Raw genomic sequence first — 19,256 nt, 5'->3', positions numbered from 1 at the left:
AACACCATGTTGGTATCTCTCTTTTTTTTTAAGATTTTATTTATTTATTCATGAGAGACACAGAGAGAGAGAGAGAAAGTCAGAGACACAGTCAGAGGGAGAAGCAGGCTCCATGCAGGAAGCCCAATGTGGGACTCAATCCCTGGACTCCAGGATCACACCCTATGCCAAAGGCAGGCGCTAAACTGCTGAGCCACCCAGGATCCCCCATGTTGGTATCTGAAATACCAATTTGAGAATTGGAATACCATTTCCAACTCTATCATTGTCCATGCTGTAAAGATGTCCTTTACACAGCTGGGGAGTACTTTTCAACTACTAAGATGTCACACATTTCCCCATAAGCTTCCTGAGAGCTGCCACCACCTCTTTGTTCCTCAGGCTGTAAATGAGAGGGTTCAACATGGGTGTTAGAATATTGCTGAATACAGAAAGAGCTTGGTCCTGCTCCGCACTGTGGGAGGAAGTGAAAGACATATAGATAAATATGTTTGGGCCAAAGAAGAGACTCACCACAGTTAGATGGGAAGAGCAGGTGGCCAGAGTTTTTTTCCTGCCTTTGACAGAGTTCATACGAAAGACAGTGAGGAAGATGAGAGTATAGGAAACAGTGATGAGACTGAAAGGTACAACAAGCAACACAATGCTTGTCACAACCACCACCAACTGATACAATGAAGTGTCTTCACAGGAGAGCTTAATTAGGACTGGGACCTCACAGAAGTAGTGGTGGATCTCCCGTGATCCACAGATGGGAAAATGCATAGGGTAGACTGTATGGATAAATGAACTTACAGAGCCTCCAATCCAACACCCAAAAATCATGTGCATACAGACCCGAGGGCTCATGATAATGGGATAGCGCAATGGGTTGCAGACAGCCACATAGCGGTCATAAGCCATGAGAGTCAAAATAAGGCACTCTGACATTCCCAACATCAGGAAGAAGAAACTCTGTGTTCCACAACCAATCCATGATATTGTCCTTTCCCCTGTGAAAAAATTAGAAGCCATCTTTGGAACAATGGTGGAAGTTAATGTCAAGTCAATGAGGGAGAGTTGACTGAGGAGAATGTACATGGGCGTATGAAGCTGAGAGTCTCCCCAAATCAAGACAATCAGAAGTATGTTTCCCAGGAAGGCAAAGATGTAGATGAAGATGATCACAAGGTTGAGAACAATAGAATGCTGAAATTCAGGAAAGAGTCCCACAAGGATGAAGTCAGTTACTGAGGATTCATTTCCACCCACCATGCCTCTAAAAGAAATGCAACAGGGTTGGAGGACAAATCAAATGTATTAGAACAGATGATGTTCAGTATAGGTATTATATCAATAGTTGGATGTAAAATTTTATATTTTCTCCCCAACTTTAGAATCTCATATTTGCCATAGTCTCATCAGAGATATTTCACTATTTATTGTTGAGCAATTGCCTAAATATTTCTTAGATAATATTAGAAGAATTGATAACTTCAGTGCCTCTGTTGAGTGTATTTTTTTCTTCTTTGCTTTCTTTCGCTTTTCTTTCTTTCTTTCTTTCTTTCTCTTTCTTTCTTTCTTTCTTTCTTTCTTTCTTTCTTTCTTTCTTTCTTTTTCTTTCTTTCTCTTTCTTCTTTCTTCCTTTCTTTCTTCTTTCTTTTTCTTCTTTCTTTCTTTTTTTCTTTTTTGATTAGAGAATCTTGTAATAACTATGCATCTATTTCCTACAAGTATGAATCTAAAAATTCTGTATATTATTTCTGATAGTTATGGATCCTAGTTATTAGCTCTTGTATATGGGGGGAAGGAACATCAAATTAATCCATTTAATTTCACTTTAAAATCGCAAATTAGGGCAGCCCAGGTGGCTCAGCAGTTTAGCACCACCTTCAGCCCAGGGCCTGATCCTGGTGACCCAGGATTGAGTCCCATGTCTGGCTCCCTGCATGGAGCCTGCTTCTCCCTCTGCCTGTCTCTGCTTCTCTCTCCCTCTCTCTGTCTCTCATGAATAAATAAATAAAATCTTAAAAAAACAAAACAAAATTGCAAATTAAAAAATACTAATGAGATCCCATTTAATTTTATTTGACTTCTCATCATAATGATGTAAGCATAGTAATGAAAATTGCCAGACTTATTGCCCTTCTTGGAAATCTTAAATATTCTGTATTGTTAATAAAGTAACTTCAAAAGAGTATGTGTCCAATAAATATTAACGATAAACTTAACAAAGTCCATGGAATTTAGGAGGACCTATTTTCAAACAGAATGTATGACAAATACCTTCACTGCAATTGCATCTCTTCTGGTGAGAGCAAAAGTTTTCCCCTCCATGACACCTTACTGAAAAGTAGAATCTCCACCCCAATCTAAGTAAGACAAATATACACGTGAAAGTTTCCATATGCATCACTGTTTCCTAGCTGATGATATGAAGATATTTGTTGTTCTCTTAGTCATAAGTCTGCTGAAATATAAAATAAAGAGCTAGTTATTAATCTTGTTTTGTCACTAATGGGCCCAATGACTAATCTCGCTAATCTTACATTATTTCGGGAACAAAAAAAAGTAGTTCTTGAAAAGTCTTCACCATTTATTTATTTTTCATTCTAGGTTTATTGAATGACCAGGGTATATATTTTATATACATATATACACATACAGTTATATATGTAAGTTTAATTATATACATATATACACATGAGATTAGATATAGAGTCATTTATAACAACATGTAACAAAAGAGTAGAGTCAATGCTGAAGCTAAGGCTGGCATAGTATGATATATCAACACAAAGATCTGTCTGAAAAAGATAAGGGTGGAGAATGATGTAACATTTAATTTGAGCTATGCCTTTCTTAGGGCACAGTAACTCATATAAGTTTAAAGACTTAGGAAATTATCTGTTCTGTCAAAACTCATGTTGCAAAGTAAATGAGAAGAAAAGCTAGAATTCTTACACAAATTATTATTTAACAATTTTGAACTGTGTAAAATGTTTTCAATTTTCTCATTACTGAATAGCTTCATGTAACACAGATGTGTATGATATTTATGATTAAGTGTATGTGAGGAATGACAGATTCCAAGTTTTCAAAATTTATCTATTGTCATCATCATCATCATCATCATCATCAGTAGCATTAAAACAACAGTGTTCTGCAATCTATTCTAGGTATTACTCCAATCTTCAATTATACAAGCCACATAATTTTTCAAAGTTATCAATACATGACCTCATAACTTTTAGAACACTAATGGTGAAGACTTTAAAAATACAGATAATAGAGTAAAGGAAGTAATGTTGAGTGATTTTGGAATGAAATGTAAAGAGAAACAATCCACATGTGTTTAATTCTTTTTCACTTAATCTTTTAACTAACATTTTGTAAATTTGTATCAATGAATAACTAGCTGCTTGGGGAAAAATCATGTGTTTTAATAATCAAAAACCATGAATTACAATGCAACCATACTACAGATAACAATTCTTGGAATGGAAAAATCTACTGTTATTTAGAAAAGTTTTTGAATTATTTATTAATTTATTCCCATAATGGTAAAGCCATTATATCAACTAATTCAATCCAATGGAGTAACTATGGATAGCCAACCCAATATATTTCCATTATTTCTTTAATACAGAAATCAAACAATCTACTCAAAATGAGGAATGAAAAGTTACATTACTTATATGATTTTACTGACCTTTTAGGAAATCTTCAAAAGTATAACTATGTCATTTTAAGAACACAGCTTGCCATTGTTAGCATGATTTGAGGTTATGCATTTGAGGTTAGCATGATTTGAGGAAAATTGAAATGAAATCATAACTCAGTCACCAGATAGTTTTTCTAAAAGCAATAGGATAAATTTAAGAGATTATCAAGAAATTAACTGGGTTACTAAGTTTAGGCACATTTTTGAATATATCAGCTCGGAGTCTAAAATTGTAGTAATTCTTATTCTCAAATGTTTTTTTTTTTTTAACATCACGAATGATGCCTGCTGCATATTATGCCAGGTTAAGACTGGAACCTTAGGAAGCCTACAAAATACTAGTTTACAACAATCACAGGTATTTTTCATTTAACAGTACAATCACCAAAGTCTGACATTTGTGAAACTTAGTAAGCATGGAAATTCTCTATATAATTTCCTTTACCAGTCATGGATCAAGATGCTTTCCTTATGCTATTTTAGTATTTACCTTGGATTCTACTTATCTCCAGACACTTCTGCCCCTTGGAATTGATGACAACCTTTAGATTTTCTGTAATCAAATGTATCTTCTCACCATGTAAAATTAGGTGCTTTTCCTTGCATAGAAAAATAAATGCAATTGGCTTGGTGTTGAGGGAGAGACATACACTTTAGGAATGAACCCAGTGACTATGATTCTACAACACTATGTATATTAAATACTGGTTGGTATATTAGCTAAGAGCTAACTTGCTACATTCGTAATTTGTCATCATGGTTCTGGAGGCCTTTGTAGTGAATGACCTGGGGGAACACAGTCCCTAGACTTTAATTAAGTTCAATTGCAGATAATAATAGTGAACCCAACCCTTTGCTCTTCTACTGTCTCACTAAAGCAAGCAGGCAAGTCTATGCCCTGCAGTCTCCTGCTTCTTTTCTTCTAATATCAAGAACAAGGCAGTATTAGAAGTCCTAGCAAAGCCATTAGGGAAGAAAAGGTAATTTTAAAAAGATGTAAAACTGACACTCCTCAGCCAATAAACATATTCCTTAAATTTGCAGGGTATAGAGTAAACCTACAAAAAGGTATACTGCTATATAGACTAACAACAAACTATTTGAATGAGAAATTAAGAAACTTATCCCATTTACGATTGCATCAAAAAGAATAAAATACCTTGGAAGAAATTTAACCAAGGTATGAAAGATCTGTTCATGGAAAACTATAAGACATTGATGAAAGCAATTGAAAAATATTCAAATAAATGGAAAAATATTCTATACTTACAGATTAGGAAAATTAATATTCTTAAAATGTCCATATTCCCCAAAGCAATCTACAGAGTAAACATGATCCCTAAAACAGAAATTTTTCTAAAGACCTGAGGATGGCTAATAGACACACACAAAAATGCTCAACATCACTAATCATCAGAGATACGTAAATTAAAACCACAATGAGATGTTATTATCTCATATCTGTTACAATGGCTGACATTAAAAAAAGAAGAAATAACCAGTACTGGTGAGGTTTTGGAGAAAAGGGAGCTCTCAGGCACTTTAGTGGGAATGTAAATTGGTGAAGTCACTATGGAAAACAGTATGGCAATTTTCCTCATAAAATAGAAATATGATTCCAGCAATTCTACTCCTAGGTATTAAACCAAGGATAATAAAAGACTGCACTAATTTAATAAGATAGATGTACTCCCATGTTCATTGTTATAGGAGCAAGGTATGAAAAAAAATGTCTATTGATGGATGAATGAATGAAGACATATGATATGTATATATACAATGACATTCTACATAGCCATAAAAAGAAGACCAAAATCCCTACTTGTCACAATGTGGATGAGTTTTTTTTTTTAAATTTATTTATGATAGTCACAGAGAGAGAGAGAGAGAGAGAGAGAGGCAGAGACATACGCAGAGGGAGAAGCAGGCTCCATGCATCGGGAGCCCGACGTGGGATTCGATCCCGGGTCTCCAGGATCGCGCCCTGGGCCAAAGGCAGGCGCCAAACCGCTGCGCCACCCAGGGATCCCTGGATGAGTCTTTGTAATCCCTGCTACATATATAAATTTTTACAGCTGGGACTTTATACTGTGTAATCCCATTCCAACATTTTACTCACCCTTGCAATTCCTTCCTCTTAGACAAAGAATTAGTTTTCTGTGTTTGTCTGTTTCTGTTTCTATTCTTTGTTTGCTCATTCATTTTGTTTTTTAGATCTTACATACAAGTGAAATCATATGGTATTTGTCTTACTGTGTCTGGCTTATTTCACTTAGCATAATAAACTCTAGGTCCATTCATGTTCTTACAAACGGCAAGATCTCATTTTTGTTTATTACTAGTATCTATCATCTATCTCTCTGTCATCTATCATTTATTTATCTATCATCTGTCCATCATCCATGCATCCGCCCATCCATCTGTGTATCATTTATTTTCTACCTATTGATCTATCAGTGAACACCCAGATTGCTTCCACACCTTCTCTATTCTAAATAATGCTGCAAAAAAAATGGGAGTTTATATATCTTTTCAAATTAGTGGATACCCAGTAGTGGAATTACTGGACCATATAGTATTTACATTTTAAGTTTTTGAGAAAACTCAATACTGTTTTCCACAGTGACTGCACCAATTTATAATCTCACTAACAGTGCATGAGAAATCTCTGTTCTCTACAACCTCACCAACACAGTTTATTTATTCTTTTTTTATTTTGATGATAGCCATTTTTTCTTGTTCTTATATTATTTATTATGGCATGTATAAGATAGTATCTCTCTGTAGTTTTGATTTGCATTTTCCTGGAGATTAGTAATGTTGAGCATTTTTCCAGGTACTGTTGGCCATTTATATGTCTTCTTTGGGAAAATATTTTCAAGTCCTCTGTCCATTTTTAATGAGATTATTGGGGGGGGGGTGTTGTGTTGCATGTTTTTAAAAATATATTATGTATATTGACTCCTTATTAAATATATATTTTGCAAATATCTTCTTTTCACTAGGTTACCTTTGGTTTGGGGGATATTTTTTACTGTTTTTGTTTGTGTTTTATTCAAGTAAAATTAACATACAATGTTAGATTCAAGTGTACAATATAATGACTCAACAATTCTATCCATTTGTCAGTGCTCACCAAGATAAGTGTACTCTTAATCTTATTTACGCACTTCCAATTTTGGATTTTGTTGATTTCCTCTGGTGTGCAAATCTTATTTGACATAGTCCCAATAGTTTATTTTTTCTTTTGGTTGCATTGAGTAGGTAGACATATCTAGAAAAATATTTCTAAGATAGATAGCTAGGATATTCTTGACTATGCTTTTAAGGGGTTTTATGGTTTCAGATCATGTATTCAGATTTTTAATTTCTTTGGGGTATATTTTTTAATGTATGTATTTATTTATTTATTTATTTATTTATTTATTTATTTATTTAATTTATATTTTTGTATTGGAGTTCGATTTGCCAACATATTGTATAACACCCAGTACCCCCTGTAAAGGGCCCCCCTCAGTGCCTGTCACAGAGTCACCTCAAGCCCCCGCCCACCTCCATTTCCAACACCCCTTGTTTGTTTCCCAGAGTTAGGAGTCCCTCATGATCTGTCACCTTCACTGATATTTCCCACTCATTTTCTCTCCTTTCCTCTTTATTGCATTTCACTAATTTTTGTACTCCCCAAATGAAGGAGACCCTATAATGTTTGTCCTTCTCTGATTGACTTACTTCACTCAGCATAATACTGTCCAGTTTCATCCATGATGAAGCAAATGGTAGGAATTTGTCGTTTCTAATGGCTGAGTAATATTCCATTGTATACATATACCACATCTTCTTTATCCATTCATCTTTCAATGGACACCGAGGCTCCTTCCACAGTTAGGCTATTGTGGACATTGCTGTTATAAACATTGAGGGGGCAGGTGTTCTGGCATTTCACTGCATCTGTATCTTTGGGGTAAATCCCCAGCAGTGCAATTGCTGGGTCATAGGGCAGTTCTATTTTTAACTCTGAGAAATCTCCACACAGTTTTCCAGAGTGGCTGAACCAGTTCACATTCTGACCAATAGTGCTAGAGGGTTCCCCTTCCTCCACATCCTCTCCAAAATTTGTGGTTTCCTGTCTTGTTAATTTTCCCCATTCTCACTAGTGTGAGGTAGTATTTCACCATGGTTTTGATTTGTATATCCCTAATGGCCAGTGATGCGGAGTATTTTTTATCATGTGCTTGTTGGACATCTCTGTGTCTTCCTCTGTGAAATTTCTGTTCATGTCTTTGGCCTATTTCATGATTGTATTGATTGTTTCTTGGTTGTTGAGTTTAATAAGTTATTTAAAGAAGCTGGATACTAGTCCTTTATCTGATATGTTATTTGCAAATATCTTCTCCCATTCTGTAGGTTGTCTTTTAGTTTTGTTGACTGTATCCTTTGCCGTGCAAAAGCTTCTTATCTCGATGAAGTCCCAATAGTTCATTTTTGCTTTTGTCTCCCTTGCCTTCATGGATGTATCTTGCAAGATGTTACTGCGGCTGAGTTCAAAAAGGGTCTTGCCTGTGTTCTTCTCTAGGATTCTGATGGATTCTTGTCTCACATTTAGATCTTTCATCAATTTTTAAATATTTTATTTATTTATTCACAAGAGACACAGAGACATAGAGGCAGAGACACAGACAGAGAAAGAAACAGGCTCTATGCAGGAAGCCTCATGTGAGACTGGATCTCGGGTCGCCAGGATTAGGCCCTGGGATGAAGATGGCACTAAACCACTGAGCCACCTGGGCTGCCCGATCTTTCACCAATTTTTAGTTTATCTTTGTGCATGGTGTACGAGAATGGTCTAGTTTCATTCTTCTGCATGTCGATGTCCAACTTTTCTAGCACTATTTATTGAAGAGACTGTCCATTTTCCACTGCATAGTCTTTTCTGCTTTGTCGAATATTAGTTAACCATAGAGTTGAGGGCCCATTTCTAGGTACTCTATTTGGTTCCATTGATATATGTGTCTATTTTTGTGGCAGTACCACGACATCTTTATGATCACAGTTTTGTAGTACAACTTGAATTCTGGCATTGTGATGCCTCTGGATCTGGTTTTCTTTTCCAATATTCTCCTGGCTATTTGGGGTCTTTTATGATTCCACACAAATCTTAAGATGATTTGGTATAACTCTAAAGAAAGTCCATGATATTTTGATAGGGCTTGCATTAAATGTGTAAATTGCCCTGGATAACATTGACATTTTCACAATATTAATTCTACCAATCCATGAGCATGAAATATTTTTCCATCTCTTTGTGTCTTCCTCAATTTCTTTCAGAAGTGTTCTATAGGTTTTAGGGTATAGATCCTTTACCTCTTTGGTTAGGTTTATTCCTAGGTATCTTATGCTTTGTGTGCAATTGTAAATGGGATTGACTCCTTAATTTCTCTTTCTTCAGCCTCATTGTTAGTGTATAGAAATGCCACTGATTTCTGGGCATTGATTTTGTATCCTTCCACATTGCCGAATTGCTGTATGAGTTCCAGCAATCTTGGGGTAGAGACTTTTGGGTTTTCTGAGTACAGTATCATGTCATCTGCAAGGAAGAAGAGTTTGTCTCCTTGTTTGCCAATTGGAATGCCTTTTATTTCTTTTTGTTGCCTGATTGCTGAGTCTGGGACTTCTAGTAGTATGTTGAATAGCAGTGGTGAAAATGGACATCCTTGTCATGCTCCTGATCTTATGGGAAAGGCTCCCAGTGTTTCCCCACTGAGAATGATATTTGCAGTGGTTTTTTCGTAGATGGCTTTTAAGATGCTGAGGAATGTTCCCTCTATCCTCACACTCTGAAGAGTTTTGATCAGGGATGGATGCTGTGTTTTGTCAAATGCTTTCTCTGCATCTATTGAGAGGATCCTATGTTTCTTGTTTTTTCTCTTGTTGGTATAATCTATCACATTGCTCCATGAGTGTTGAACCTCCTTGTATCCTGGGGATAAATCCCACTTGGTTATGGTGAATAATCTTCTTAATGTACTGTTGAATCCTACTGGCTAGTATCTTGTTGAGAATTTTTACATCTATGATCATCAGGGATATTGATCTATATTTCTCCTTTTCTGTGGGCTCTTTGTTCTGGAACTAAGGTGATGCTGGCCTCATGGAATGAGTTTGGAAAATTTCCATCCCTTTCTATCTTTACTACAGTTCTAGTAGAATAAGTTTTGTTTCTTCTTTAAGCGTTTGATAGAATTCCCCTGGGAAGCCATCTGGCCCCGGACTTTTTGTCTTGGGTGGTTTTTGATGACTGCTTCAGTTTCCTCCCTGATTATTGGCTTGTTCAGATTTTCTATTTCTTTTGGTAGTTTGTGGTTTTCCAGAAATGCGTCAATTTTTTTTAGATTGCCTAATTTATTGGCATTTAGCTGCTCATAATGTTTTTAAAGTCTTTTGTATTTCCTTTGTATTGGTTATGGTCTTTCCTTTCTCATTCATGATTTCATTAATTTGAGTCTTTTCTCTTTTGTTTTTAATAAGGCTGGGTAATGGTTTATCTATCTTCTTAATTTTTCAAAGAATCAACTCCTGGTTTTGTTGATCTGTTCTACACTTCTTCTGATCTCTATTCCATTGAGTTCTGCTCGATCTTTATTAACACTCTTCTTCTGCTGGGTGTAGGTTTTATCTGCTGTTCTTTTTCCAGTTCCTTTAGTTGCTAGGTAAGCTTATGTATTTGAGTTTTTTCAAGTTTTTTGAGGGATGCTTGTATTGTGATGTATTTCCCTCTCAGAACTTCTTTTGCTGTATCCCAAAGATTTTGAGTGGTTCTATCTTTATTGTCATTGTTTTCCATGAATCTTTTTAATTCTTCTCTAATTTTCTGGATGACACTTTCTTCTTTTAGCAGGATGCTGTTTAACCTCCACGTGTTTGAGTGTCTTCCAAATTTCTTTATGTGATTGAGTTCTATTTTCAAAGCACTGTGGTCTGAAAATATGCAGGGTACAATCTCAAAATTTTGGTATTGGTAGAGACTTATTAATTTGTGATCCAATGTGTGATCTACTCTGAAGAATGTTCCGTGTGCACTTGAGAATAACATGTATTCACATGAGAAAATGCTCTGCAGCACTTGCCATCAGGGAAATACAAATCAAAACCACAATGAGATACCACCTCACACCAGTGAGAATGGGGCAAATTAACAAGGCAGGAAACAACAAATGTTGGAGAGGATGTGGAGAAAAGGGAACCCTCATACACTGTTGGTGGGAATGTGAACTGGTGCAGCCACTCTGGAAAACTGTGTGGAGGTTCCTCAAACAGGTAAAAATATACCTGCCCTACAACCCAGCAATTGCACTGTTGGGGATTTACCCCAAAGATACAGATGCAATGAAACGCCGGGACACCCGTACCCCGATATTTATAGCAGCAATGTCCACAATAGCCAAACTGTGGAAGGAGCCTCGGTGTCCATCGAAAGATGAATGGATAAAGAAGATGTGGTTTATGTATACAATGGAATATTACTCAGCTATTAGAAATGACAAATACCCACCATTTGCTTCAACGTGGATGGAACTGGAGGGTATTATGCTGAGTGAAGTAAGCCAGTCGGAGAAGGACAAACATTATATGTTCTCATTCATTTGGGGAATATAAATAATAGTGAAAGGGAATATAAGGGAAGGGGGAAGAAATATGTGGGAAATATCAGAAAGGGAGACAGAACGTAAAGACTGCTAACTCTGGGAAACGAACTAGGGGTGGTAGAAGGGGAGGAGGGCGGGGGGTGGGAGTGAATGGGTGACGGGCACTGGGGGTTATTCTGTATGTTAGTAAATTGAACACCAATAAAAAAATTTAAAAAAAATAAAAAAAAAGAGAATAACATGTATTCAGTTGTATTTGGACATAAATTCCTGGAAATATCTGTGAAATCCATCTGCTCCAGTGTATCATTTAAAGCTCTAGTTTCTTTGCATATGTTGTGCTTAGAATTTCTGTCATTTGCAGAAAGCACCATGTTGAAGTCTCCCAGTATTAGTGTATTATTATCTAAATATGCCTTTCCTTTGGTTATTATTTGATTGATATGCTTGGCAGCTCACACATTAGGAGCATAAATATTCATGATTGTTAGGTCCTCTCGTTGGATAGATCCTTTAAGTTTGATAGAGTGTCCCTCTTCATCTCTTACTGCTGTCGTTGGGATAAACTTTAATTTATCTGATATGAGGATTGCTACCCCTGCTTTCTTTTGAGGACAATTTGAATGGTAAATGGTTCTCCAGCCTTTCTTTTTCAGGCTGTAGGTGTCCTTAGTTCTAAAATGGGTCTCTTATAGACAGCAAATAGATGGGTCCTGCTTTTTTCTCGAGTATGAAACCCTGCATCTTTTGATGGGATCATTTAGCCAATTTCCACTCAGAGCTATTATTAAAAGATATGAATTTAGTGTCATCATAATTCCTATTCAGTACCTGATTTTGTGGATTGTTTCTTCAGGCTTCCTCTTTTACAGAGTCCCCCTTAATATTTCTTGCAAAGCTGGTTTGGTGGTCCCATATTCTTTCAGTTTCTGCCTACATTGAAAGCTCCTTATCTCTCCTTCTATTATGAATAAGAGCCTTGCTGCATATAGTATTCTTGGCTTATGTTCTTCTCATTTAGGACCCTGAATATACCCTGGCAGTCTTTTCTGGCCTGCCAGGACTCTGTGGTCTGTTTTAATCTAATATTTCTCTCCTTAGAATTTAGGGATCTCTTGTCTTTTGCTGCTTTAAAGATTTTCTCTCTATATTTGGAATTTGTAAGCTTCACTATTAAACGTTGAGGTGTTGAACGGTTTTTGTTGATTTTAGTGGGACACCTGTATATCTCCTGGATCTTAATGCTTGTTTCCCTCCACAAATTAGGGAAGTTATCAGCTATGATTTATTCAGATATGCTTTCTGGTCCTCTCCCTCTCAACATTGTCTGGAACCCCAATTAAATGTATATTTTTCCTTCTGAGGCTGTCATTTATTTCCCTTAACCTTTTCTCATGGTGTATAAATTGCTTTTCTCTTTTTACCTCAGCTTCCTTTTTTGCCATTGACTTGTCTTCTCTGTCACTCACTCTTTTTTTCTACCCCATTAGCCCTCCACGTTAGGACCTCCAGTTTGGATTTCATCTCATTTAATTAATTTTTAATTTTGACCTGATTAGGTCTAAATTCTGCAGTCATGAAGTTTTGAATCCTTTGTGCTTTTTTCCAGAGCCATCAGGAGTTTTATAAGTGTGCTTGTGAATTGGTTTTCTGACATCAAATTTTAATCAAAATTCTATAACTCTGTGGCAGAGACTACTGTTTCTGATTCTTTTGTGGTGAGTTTTTCTTTCTAGTCATTTTTCTCAGTGCAGAGTGGCTAAAAATGAGTTGTACTTGTTAGCAGCGAAAACTCTTCTCTCTGTATCTTTCCAGCTGTTCTCTCTTTAAATTTCTGGTCGAATTCGTAGGTTTTCAGGATGATTTGATAGTTGTCTACATAAGTTGGTGTGGACAGGTGACTTGTGGACCCTACTCCTCTATCATCTTGCCCTGCCCCCCTCTATTTTTTTTTGTATTGTGTAGGAAGGTGGTATAGTTTTCATCTTTTGCATGTAGCTATTAAGTTTTCCCAACCCCACTTATTGAAGAGACAGTCTTTCCCCTCATCATATATTCTCACCTTTTTCATTGTAGATTAACTGACCACATAAATGTGTACTTATTTCTGGGATCTTTATCATGTTCCATTTTGCAAGTGTATTTTTGTTTCATTACCATAGTGTTTTTATTACAATAGCTTTGTAACATATACTGAAATCTGAAATTATGATACCACAGGCTGTTTTTGGTTCTGTTTTTCTCAAACTTGCTTTGGCTATTTGGGGTCTTTTGTGGCTTCAATGATTTGTTCTAGTTTTCTGAAAAATATATTACTATTTTGATAGGGATTGCTTTCATCTGTAGATTACTTTGGGTCATATGGACAGTTTGACAATATCAACTTTTTGAATCCATAGTGTGGTGTATCTTTGTAGTTGGTTATATCAGACTTTAATTTATTTAATTAATGTTTTACAGTTTTTAGAGTACAGGTCTATGACCTCCTATGTTAAGCTTATTTTTAAGTAATGCATTTTTTGAACAATTATAAATGATATATAAAATTTTAAATTTCTTTTCTGCTATTTCACAATCAGTTTATATTAGTGCAAAATATTTCTGTATGTTAATTTTATATCCTGTGACTATTAAATTTCTTTTTTGGTTGTAATAGTATTCTCTTAAAGATTTTATTTATTTATTCATGAGGACAGAGAGAGAGGCAGTGGGAGAAGCAGGCTCCATGCAGGGAGCCTGATGTGGGATTTGATCCTGGGTCTCCAGGATAATGCCCTGGGCTGAAGGCGGCGCTAAATCGCTGAGCCAGCAGGGCTGCCCAAGTTCTAATAGTTTTCTCTTGTAGTTTTTAAGGTTAGAGCTTTATTATGCTGTCATCTACAAATAGTTGCAATTTATTTCTTCCTTACCAACTTGACTTCTTTTTTTTGGTCTTGTCAGGTGGCTTCAACTACAATTTCCAGTATTATGTTGAATAAGTGATGAAAGTAAAATTATCATCTTGTTCCTGATCTTAGAAGAAAGATTGCACCTTTTGTCCATTGAATATGGTGTTAATGATTTTTTTCCATATATGGCCTTATGTAAAATATATTTCCTCTAAACTGATGTTGTTGATAGTATCTACCATGAACAAATGTTGAATTTTGTCAAAGGCAGTTTCTACATCTATTGAAGTAACCGTATGGTTTTATTATCAATTTTGTTAATGCACTGTTTAACAATGCCTTATATATAGATACTGAATTATTCTTGCATCCTTTAAATATATTCCACTGAAACACGGTGAATCCTCTTTGTAACTTATTGTTGAATTTTTCCTAATACTTTGTTGAAGATTTTTCATTTATAGTCATTAGGCATATTGGCCTGGAGTTTGTTGTGATTGTTTTAGTGTTATTGTCTGGTTTTATTATTAGGTTGATGATGCCCAAGTAGAATAAATTTGGGATTTTTTATTTCTCTTCTATGTTTGGAATATTTTGATAAGAACAGGTATTAACTCATTAAAATGTTTGGTAGAATCTGTCTCTGATTCATCTCTTCTTGGACTTGTGTTTGTTGGTAGTTTTCATTTATTGATTCAATTTTATTACTAGTGTTTGGTGTATTCAAATTTTCTTTTTCTCCTTGATTCATTTTCAAAGTATTGCATGTTTCTAGAAATTTATTCTTATTCTAGGTGGTTAAATCTATAGTCATATATTTTTTTCATAATACTATCTTATAATTATTTCTATTTCTGTGGAATTGGTTCTTATTTGCCCTCTTTCATTTTTTATTTTTATTTATTTGAGCATTTGCTCTTCTTTTTCTTTCCTGATGAGTCTAGTTAAAGGTTTATTAACGTTACCTTTTCAAAAATGTAGCCAATAGGTTCATTGATTTTTCCATTTCTTTTCCTTTCTTCCCTTTTCTCTTCTTTCTCTTCTCTCCTTTCTCTTCTCCTCTTCTCTTCTCTTCTCTTCTTCTCTTCTCTTCTCTTCTTTCTCTTCTCTTCTCTTCTCTTCTCTTCTCTTCTCTTCTCTTTTCTCTTCTTCTCTTCTCTTCTCTTCTCTTCTCCTTTCTCTTCTCTCTCTTCTCTTCTTCTCTTCTTTTTTCCTTCCCTTCCCTTCCCTTCCCTTTCCTTTCCTTTCCTTTCCTTTCCTTTCCTTTCCTTTCCTTTCCTTTCCTTTCCTTTCCTTTCCTTTCCTTTCCTCTCCTCTCCTCTCCTCTCCTCTCCTCTCCTCTCCTCTCCTCTCCTCTCCTCTCCTCTCCTTTCCTTTCCTTTCCTTTCCTTTCCTTTCCTTTCCTCTACTTCTATTTCATGTATTACCATTCTTTATTATTTCTTCACTTCTACTAGTTTGGGGCTTTGTTTCTTCTTCTTCTAGTTCGTTTAGGTAAATATTAAATTATTTATTATATTTTTCTTGTTTCTTGAGATAGGCATGCATAGCTGTAAAAATTATTAGAACTTCTTTCACTGTGTCTCCTAAATTCTGGACAATTTGGTTTCATTTACATTAGTCTCTATGTATATATTTATTTATTTTATTTCTTCATTGGCCAATTTATTTTTTAAACAGCAAGCTACTGGGTACCTGGGTGGCTAAGTGGTTGAGTGTCTGCCTTTGGCTCAGGTCATGATTCCAGGGTCCTGGGATCAAGTCCCACATCAGGTTCCCCACAGGGAGCCAGCTTCTCCCTCTGCCTGTGTCTCTGTCTTTCTCTCTGTCTCTTTCATGAATGAATAAATAAAATAAAATAATAAAATAAAATAAAATAAATAAATGGCATGCTATTTAGCCTCCGCATATTTGTGCTGTTTTTGATTTATTTCATATTATTGGTTTCCAGTTTCCAATGGTTCAGGTTGAAAAAGATGCTTGATATAATTTAAATCTCCTTAAATTTATTGACACTAGCTTTTTGGCATAACATGTGATATACCCTGGAGAATGTTTGGTGTGCAATTTAGAAGGAGGTATATTATTTTGGTTTTGGATGGAATGTTCTATCTGTTAAGTGCTCTTGTCTAAAGTGTCATGTGAAACCTCTGCTTTCTTATCAGTTTTCTGTCTGGATAATTTATCCATTGATATAAGTGGAGTTTTAAAGTCACTATTATTGTTTTGCTGTCAGTTTCTTGCTTTATGTCTCTTAATATTTCCTTTATATATTTAGATTTTCTAATTTTGGGTGCACAGATATGTACAATTGTTATAATTTTTCTTTGAATTTATTCCTTTGTCATTATGTAACATCCTTATTTGTCTCTTGTTGCATGCCCTCTCTCTCTCTCTCTTGTCTTTTTTTTTTCTGATACAGATTTCATTATCTGGCACTTTTTTGTTTGTGTTTTCATAGAATATATATTTTTTTCATCCCTTCACTTTCAGTTTATAATGGTCTTAAGGTCTGAAATGAGTACCTTGTAGGAAATATATAGATGGATTGTGTTGTTTTTTTATTTTCATCCAGTCTTTGCATTTCCTCATTCAATTATTTATAAGTAATTATTGATAGGTATGTACATATGGCTATTTTGTTAATTGCTTTCTTATTTTTATTTGATCATTTTTTGTCTGTTTCTTATTCTTTTCTTTTAAAAAATGATTTTATTTATTTATTTGAGAGGCAGAGATAGTAAGAGAGAGCATGAGCAGGGAGAAGAGGAAGAAGCAGATTCTCCACTGAGCATAGAGTTTGACATGGGGCTTGATCATAGGGCCCTGAGATCATGGACTGAGTTGAGGGAGACACCCAACCAACTGAGCCACCCAGGTCCTCCATTTTAATTCTTTTATGTAACATTCATTTTATCTTTCTCTGTTTCCCTAGGATTGATGACTCTCTTTATAGTTATGTTTGGGTTCTGTTCTCTTTATTTTTTGTGTGTCTAGCTATCATTGGTTTTGGTTTTGGTTAGCATGAAATTAATATATAACATCCTCAGTATATAGCTTTCTATATTAGGTTGATGGTCATTTAATTTGGATCACATTGTAAAATAACCTCATCTTTAGTAACCTTTCATTGAATAGATATATAGATATATAGATAGATAGATATAGATATAGATATATAGATATAATAGATATCTAATTTTTAGATATAATTTTAGATACCTAATTTATTTAGATATTATTAACTTGACAACTTTTGTCATTTTTTTTGTTTTTGCTTTTAAGATTTTATTTATTTATTCATGAGAGACAAAGAGAAAGAAGCAGAGACATAGGCAGAAGGAGAAGCAGGCTCCATGCAGGGGGCCCGATGTGGGACTCGATCCCAGGACCCTGGGATCATGCCCTGAGCCAAAGGATGATCAACTACTGAGCCACCCAAGCATCCCAACTTTTTTCTTTAAAAATGCAGACTAATTGATAAGTGATTGATACTATCCTAAAAGTATGTTTGCTTTTACTTATATATACTTTTAATTGTATAATTTTCTTGCTTCAGATCATGATCTTTCCTTTTCAGCTTAAAGAAGTCTTTTGTAGAGGAGTTAAGATTTCAGAGACGTAGGTGAACCTTGGGCTTTTATCATCTCTTGAAAACAGTTGTATTGAGGTCAGGTCACTTGGAACACCAGGAAAAAAATCTAAATAGTAGGAAAAGGATTTCTACAGTTGGACAGAGACAGTGTGGCTGGTACAAATGTTTGGAAGTGAATTAGAGGAGAGAAAAACCGTGGTGTAATAGAGAGGGAATTCTTTCCATGGAGAAATAAAAGAGAAATAGCGAGATGTTGAGAGACTATGATGTCAAGTTCGAATAAGACAATAACCTCTATGGACCATGAACTTGGGAGAAAGTGGTACTGTCAGTTTTTTTTTCAAAGAGCATGTGGAGCTCAAACTCTGAGGTTTTGGAGGTGGATGACATTCACTGGGGTGGATCTCTAGCATATGTTTCCGGGAAGCAGGAGGGTGCTGGCTCAGGAGTGCCCAACATAGTGTAGGGATCTCCTGGGCCACACTGGGAGAGAAACTACCCCTTCCTGGAGTATGTTTGGAAGAGGATATATTGTCTCTCCAAAGACAAAAGACCTTGCAGGTGCCAACACATGGCGTTTCACTGACAGAGCTAGAGACCCACAAAGAAGGTGGTTAACCTGATCACTGCTTTTACTGTGCTGCACTATAGATTTCCCATAGGCATGAGAGATTTTCTGGGACATAGGACACTAGACACAGCACAGTGAGATTCTATTCCAGAGGAGGAGAGTGGGTCTTCATAGTGCTAGGTTATTAAAGATTTGGAGTTTTGAATTCCAGCTATGTGCTGAAGATAAAACATAGGAGAGCTGTGGTGCTTGGTGCACTGATGGCCCTAGTTATTTAAGAGGGCTGCCTGAATAGTTCAGGGTGTGAGAGAGTGAAGATGAGAGACTGGGTGGGCTCCATTCCCCCTCCCCACCAATATGGTCAAACTTAAAAGAGAGAAACACAGAAGGAGTCACTTACACACCACCCCCCCTTCTGCCTGGCAAACACATACTGACTGGAGTAGGTCTGACTCTGAGATATTGCAGCAAGCCACTACCCCAGAAGACCAGCATAGGCAGCACGCCACCTGCACCATGTGTACTAATCATAGAGCGCTTCAAAGCAGCACCTGCAGTTCTGGTGGAAATGAATCAGGCATATATTTACTTACTTACTTACTTACTTTTCTTTGGAATTAAGCTTATCCTTTTTTGTTTGTTAGCTTGGTTTTTCATTCCCTTTTCTTTTTTGGGGGGTGTTAGGCTTCCTATTTTATTTTTCTCCTTTTTTTTTTCATTGGAATCAGGCTTATATTTTCTTGATTGGCTATTTGTTTTTTGTTTGTCTCTTTCTTTTGTTTTGTTTTTCTGTTTTTCTTTTTCATTTCTTTTCCTTTTCTCCTTTTTTGGATAAGGTTTTTCCCCCCTTTGTTTT

At 35.8% G+C, this 19,256-nt stretch overlaps 1 protein-coding gene across 1 annotated transcript; it reads right to left on the bottom strand.

Annotated features, from left to right (window-relative positions):
- Window positions 1–318: 318 nt before the first annotated feature.
- On the bottom strand, window positions 319–1,254 carry LOC140609396 (olfactory receptor 2T27-like). The gene has a single exon (XM_072784741.1). The coding sequence runs from the start codon at window positions 1,252–1,254 to the stop codon at window positions 319–321; it is 936 nt and encodes a 311-aa protein (XP_072640842.1).
- Window positions 1,255–19,256: the final 18,002 nt, after the last annotated feature.

This window comes from Canis lupus, chromosome 18 (assembly GCF_048164855.1).
Source record: "Canis lupus baileyi chromosome 18, mCanLup2.hap1, whole genome shotgun sequence".
Lineage (NCBI taxonomy): Eukaryota > Metazoa > Chordata > Mammalia > Carnivora > Canidae > Canis > Canis lupus.
The sequence above is the reverse complement of the archived record's forward strand: the minus strand, read 5'-3'. Positions and strand labels throughout refer to the sequence as shown.

Excerpts from the sequence above, each read along its gene's own strand:
- LOC140609396 (XM_072784741.1), bottom strand. The coding sequence starts at position 1,254 with ATGGTGGGTGGAAATGAATCCTCAGTAACTGACTTCATCCTTGTGGGA.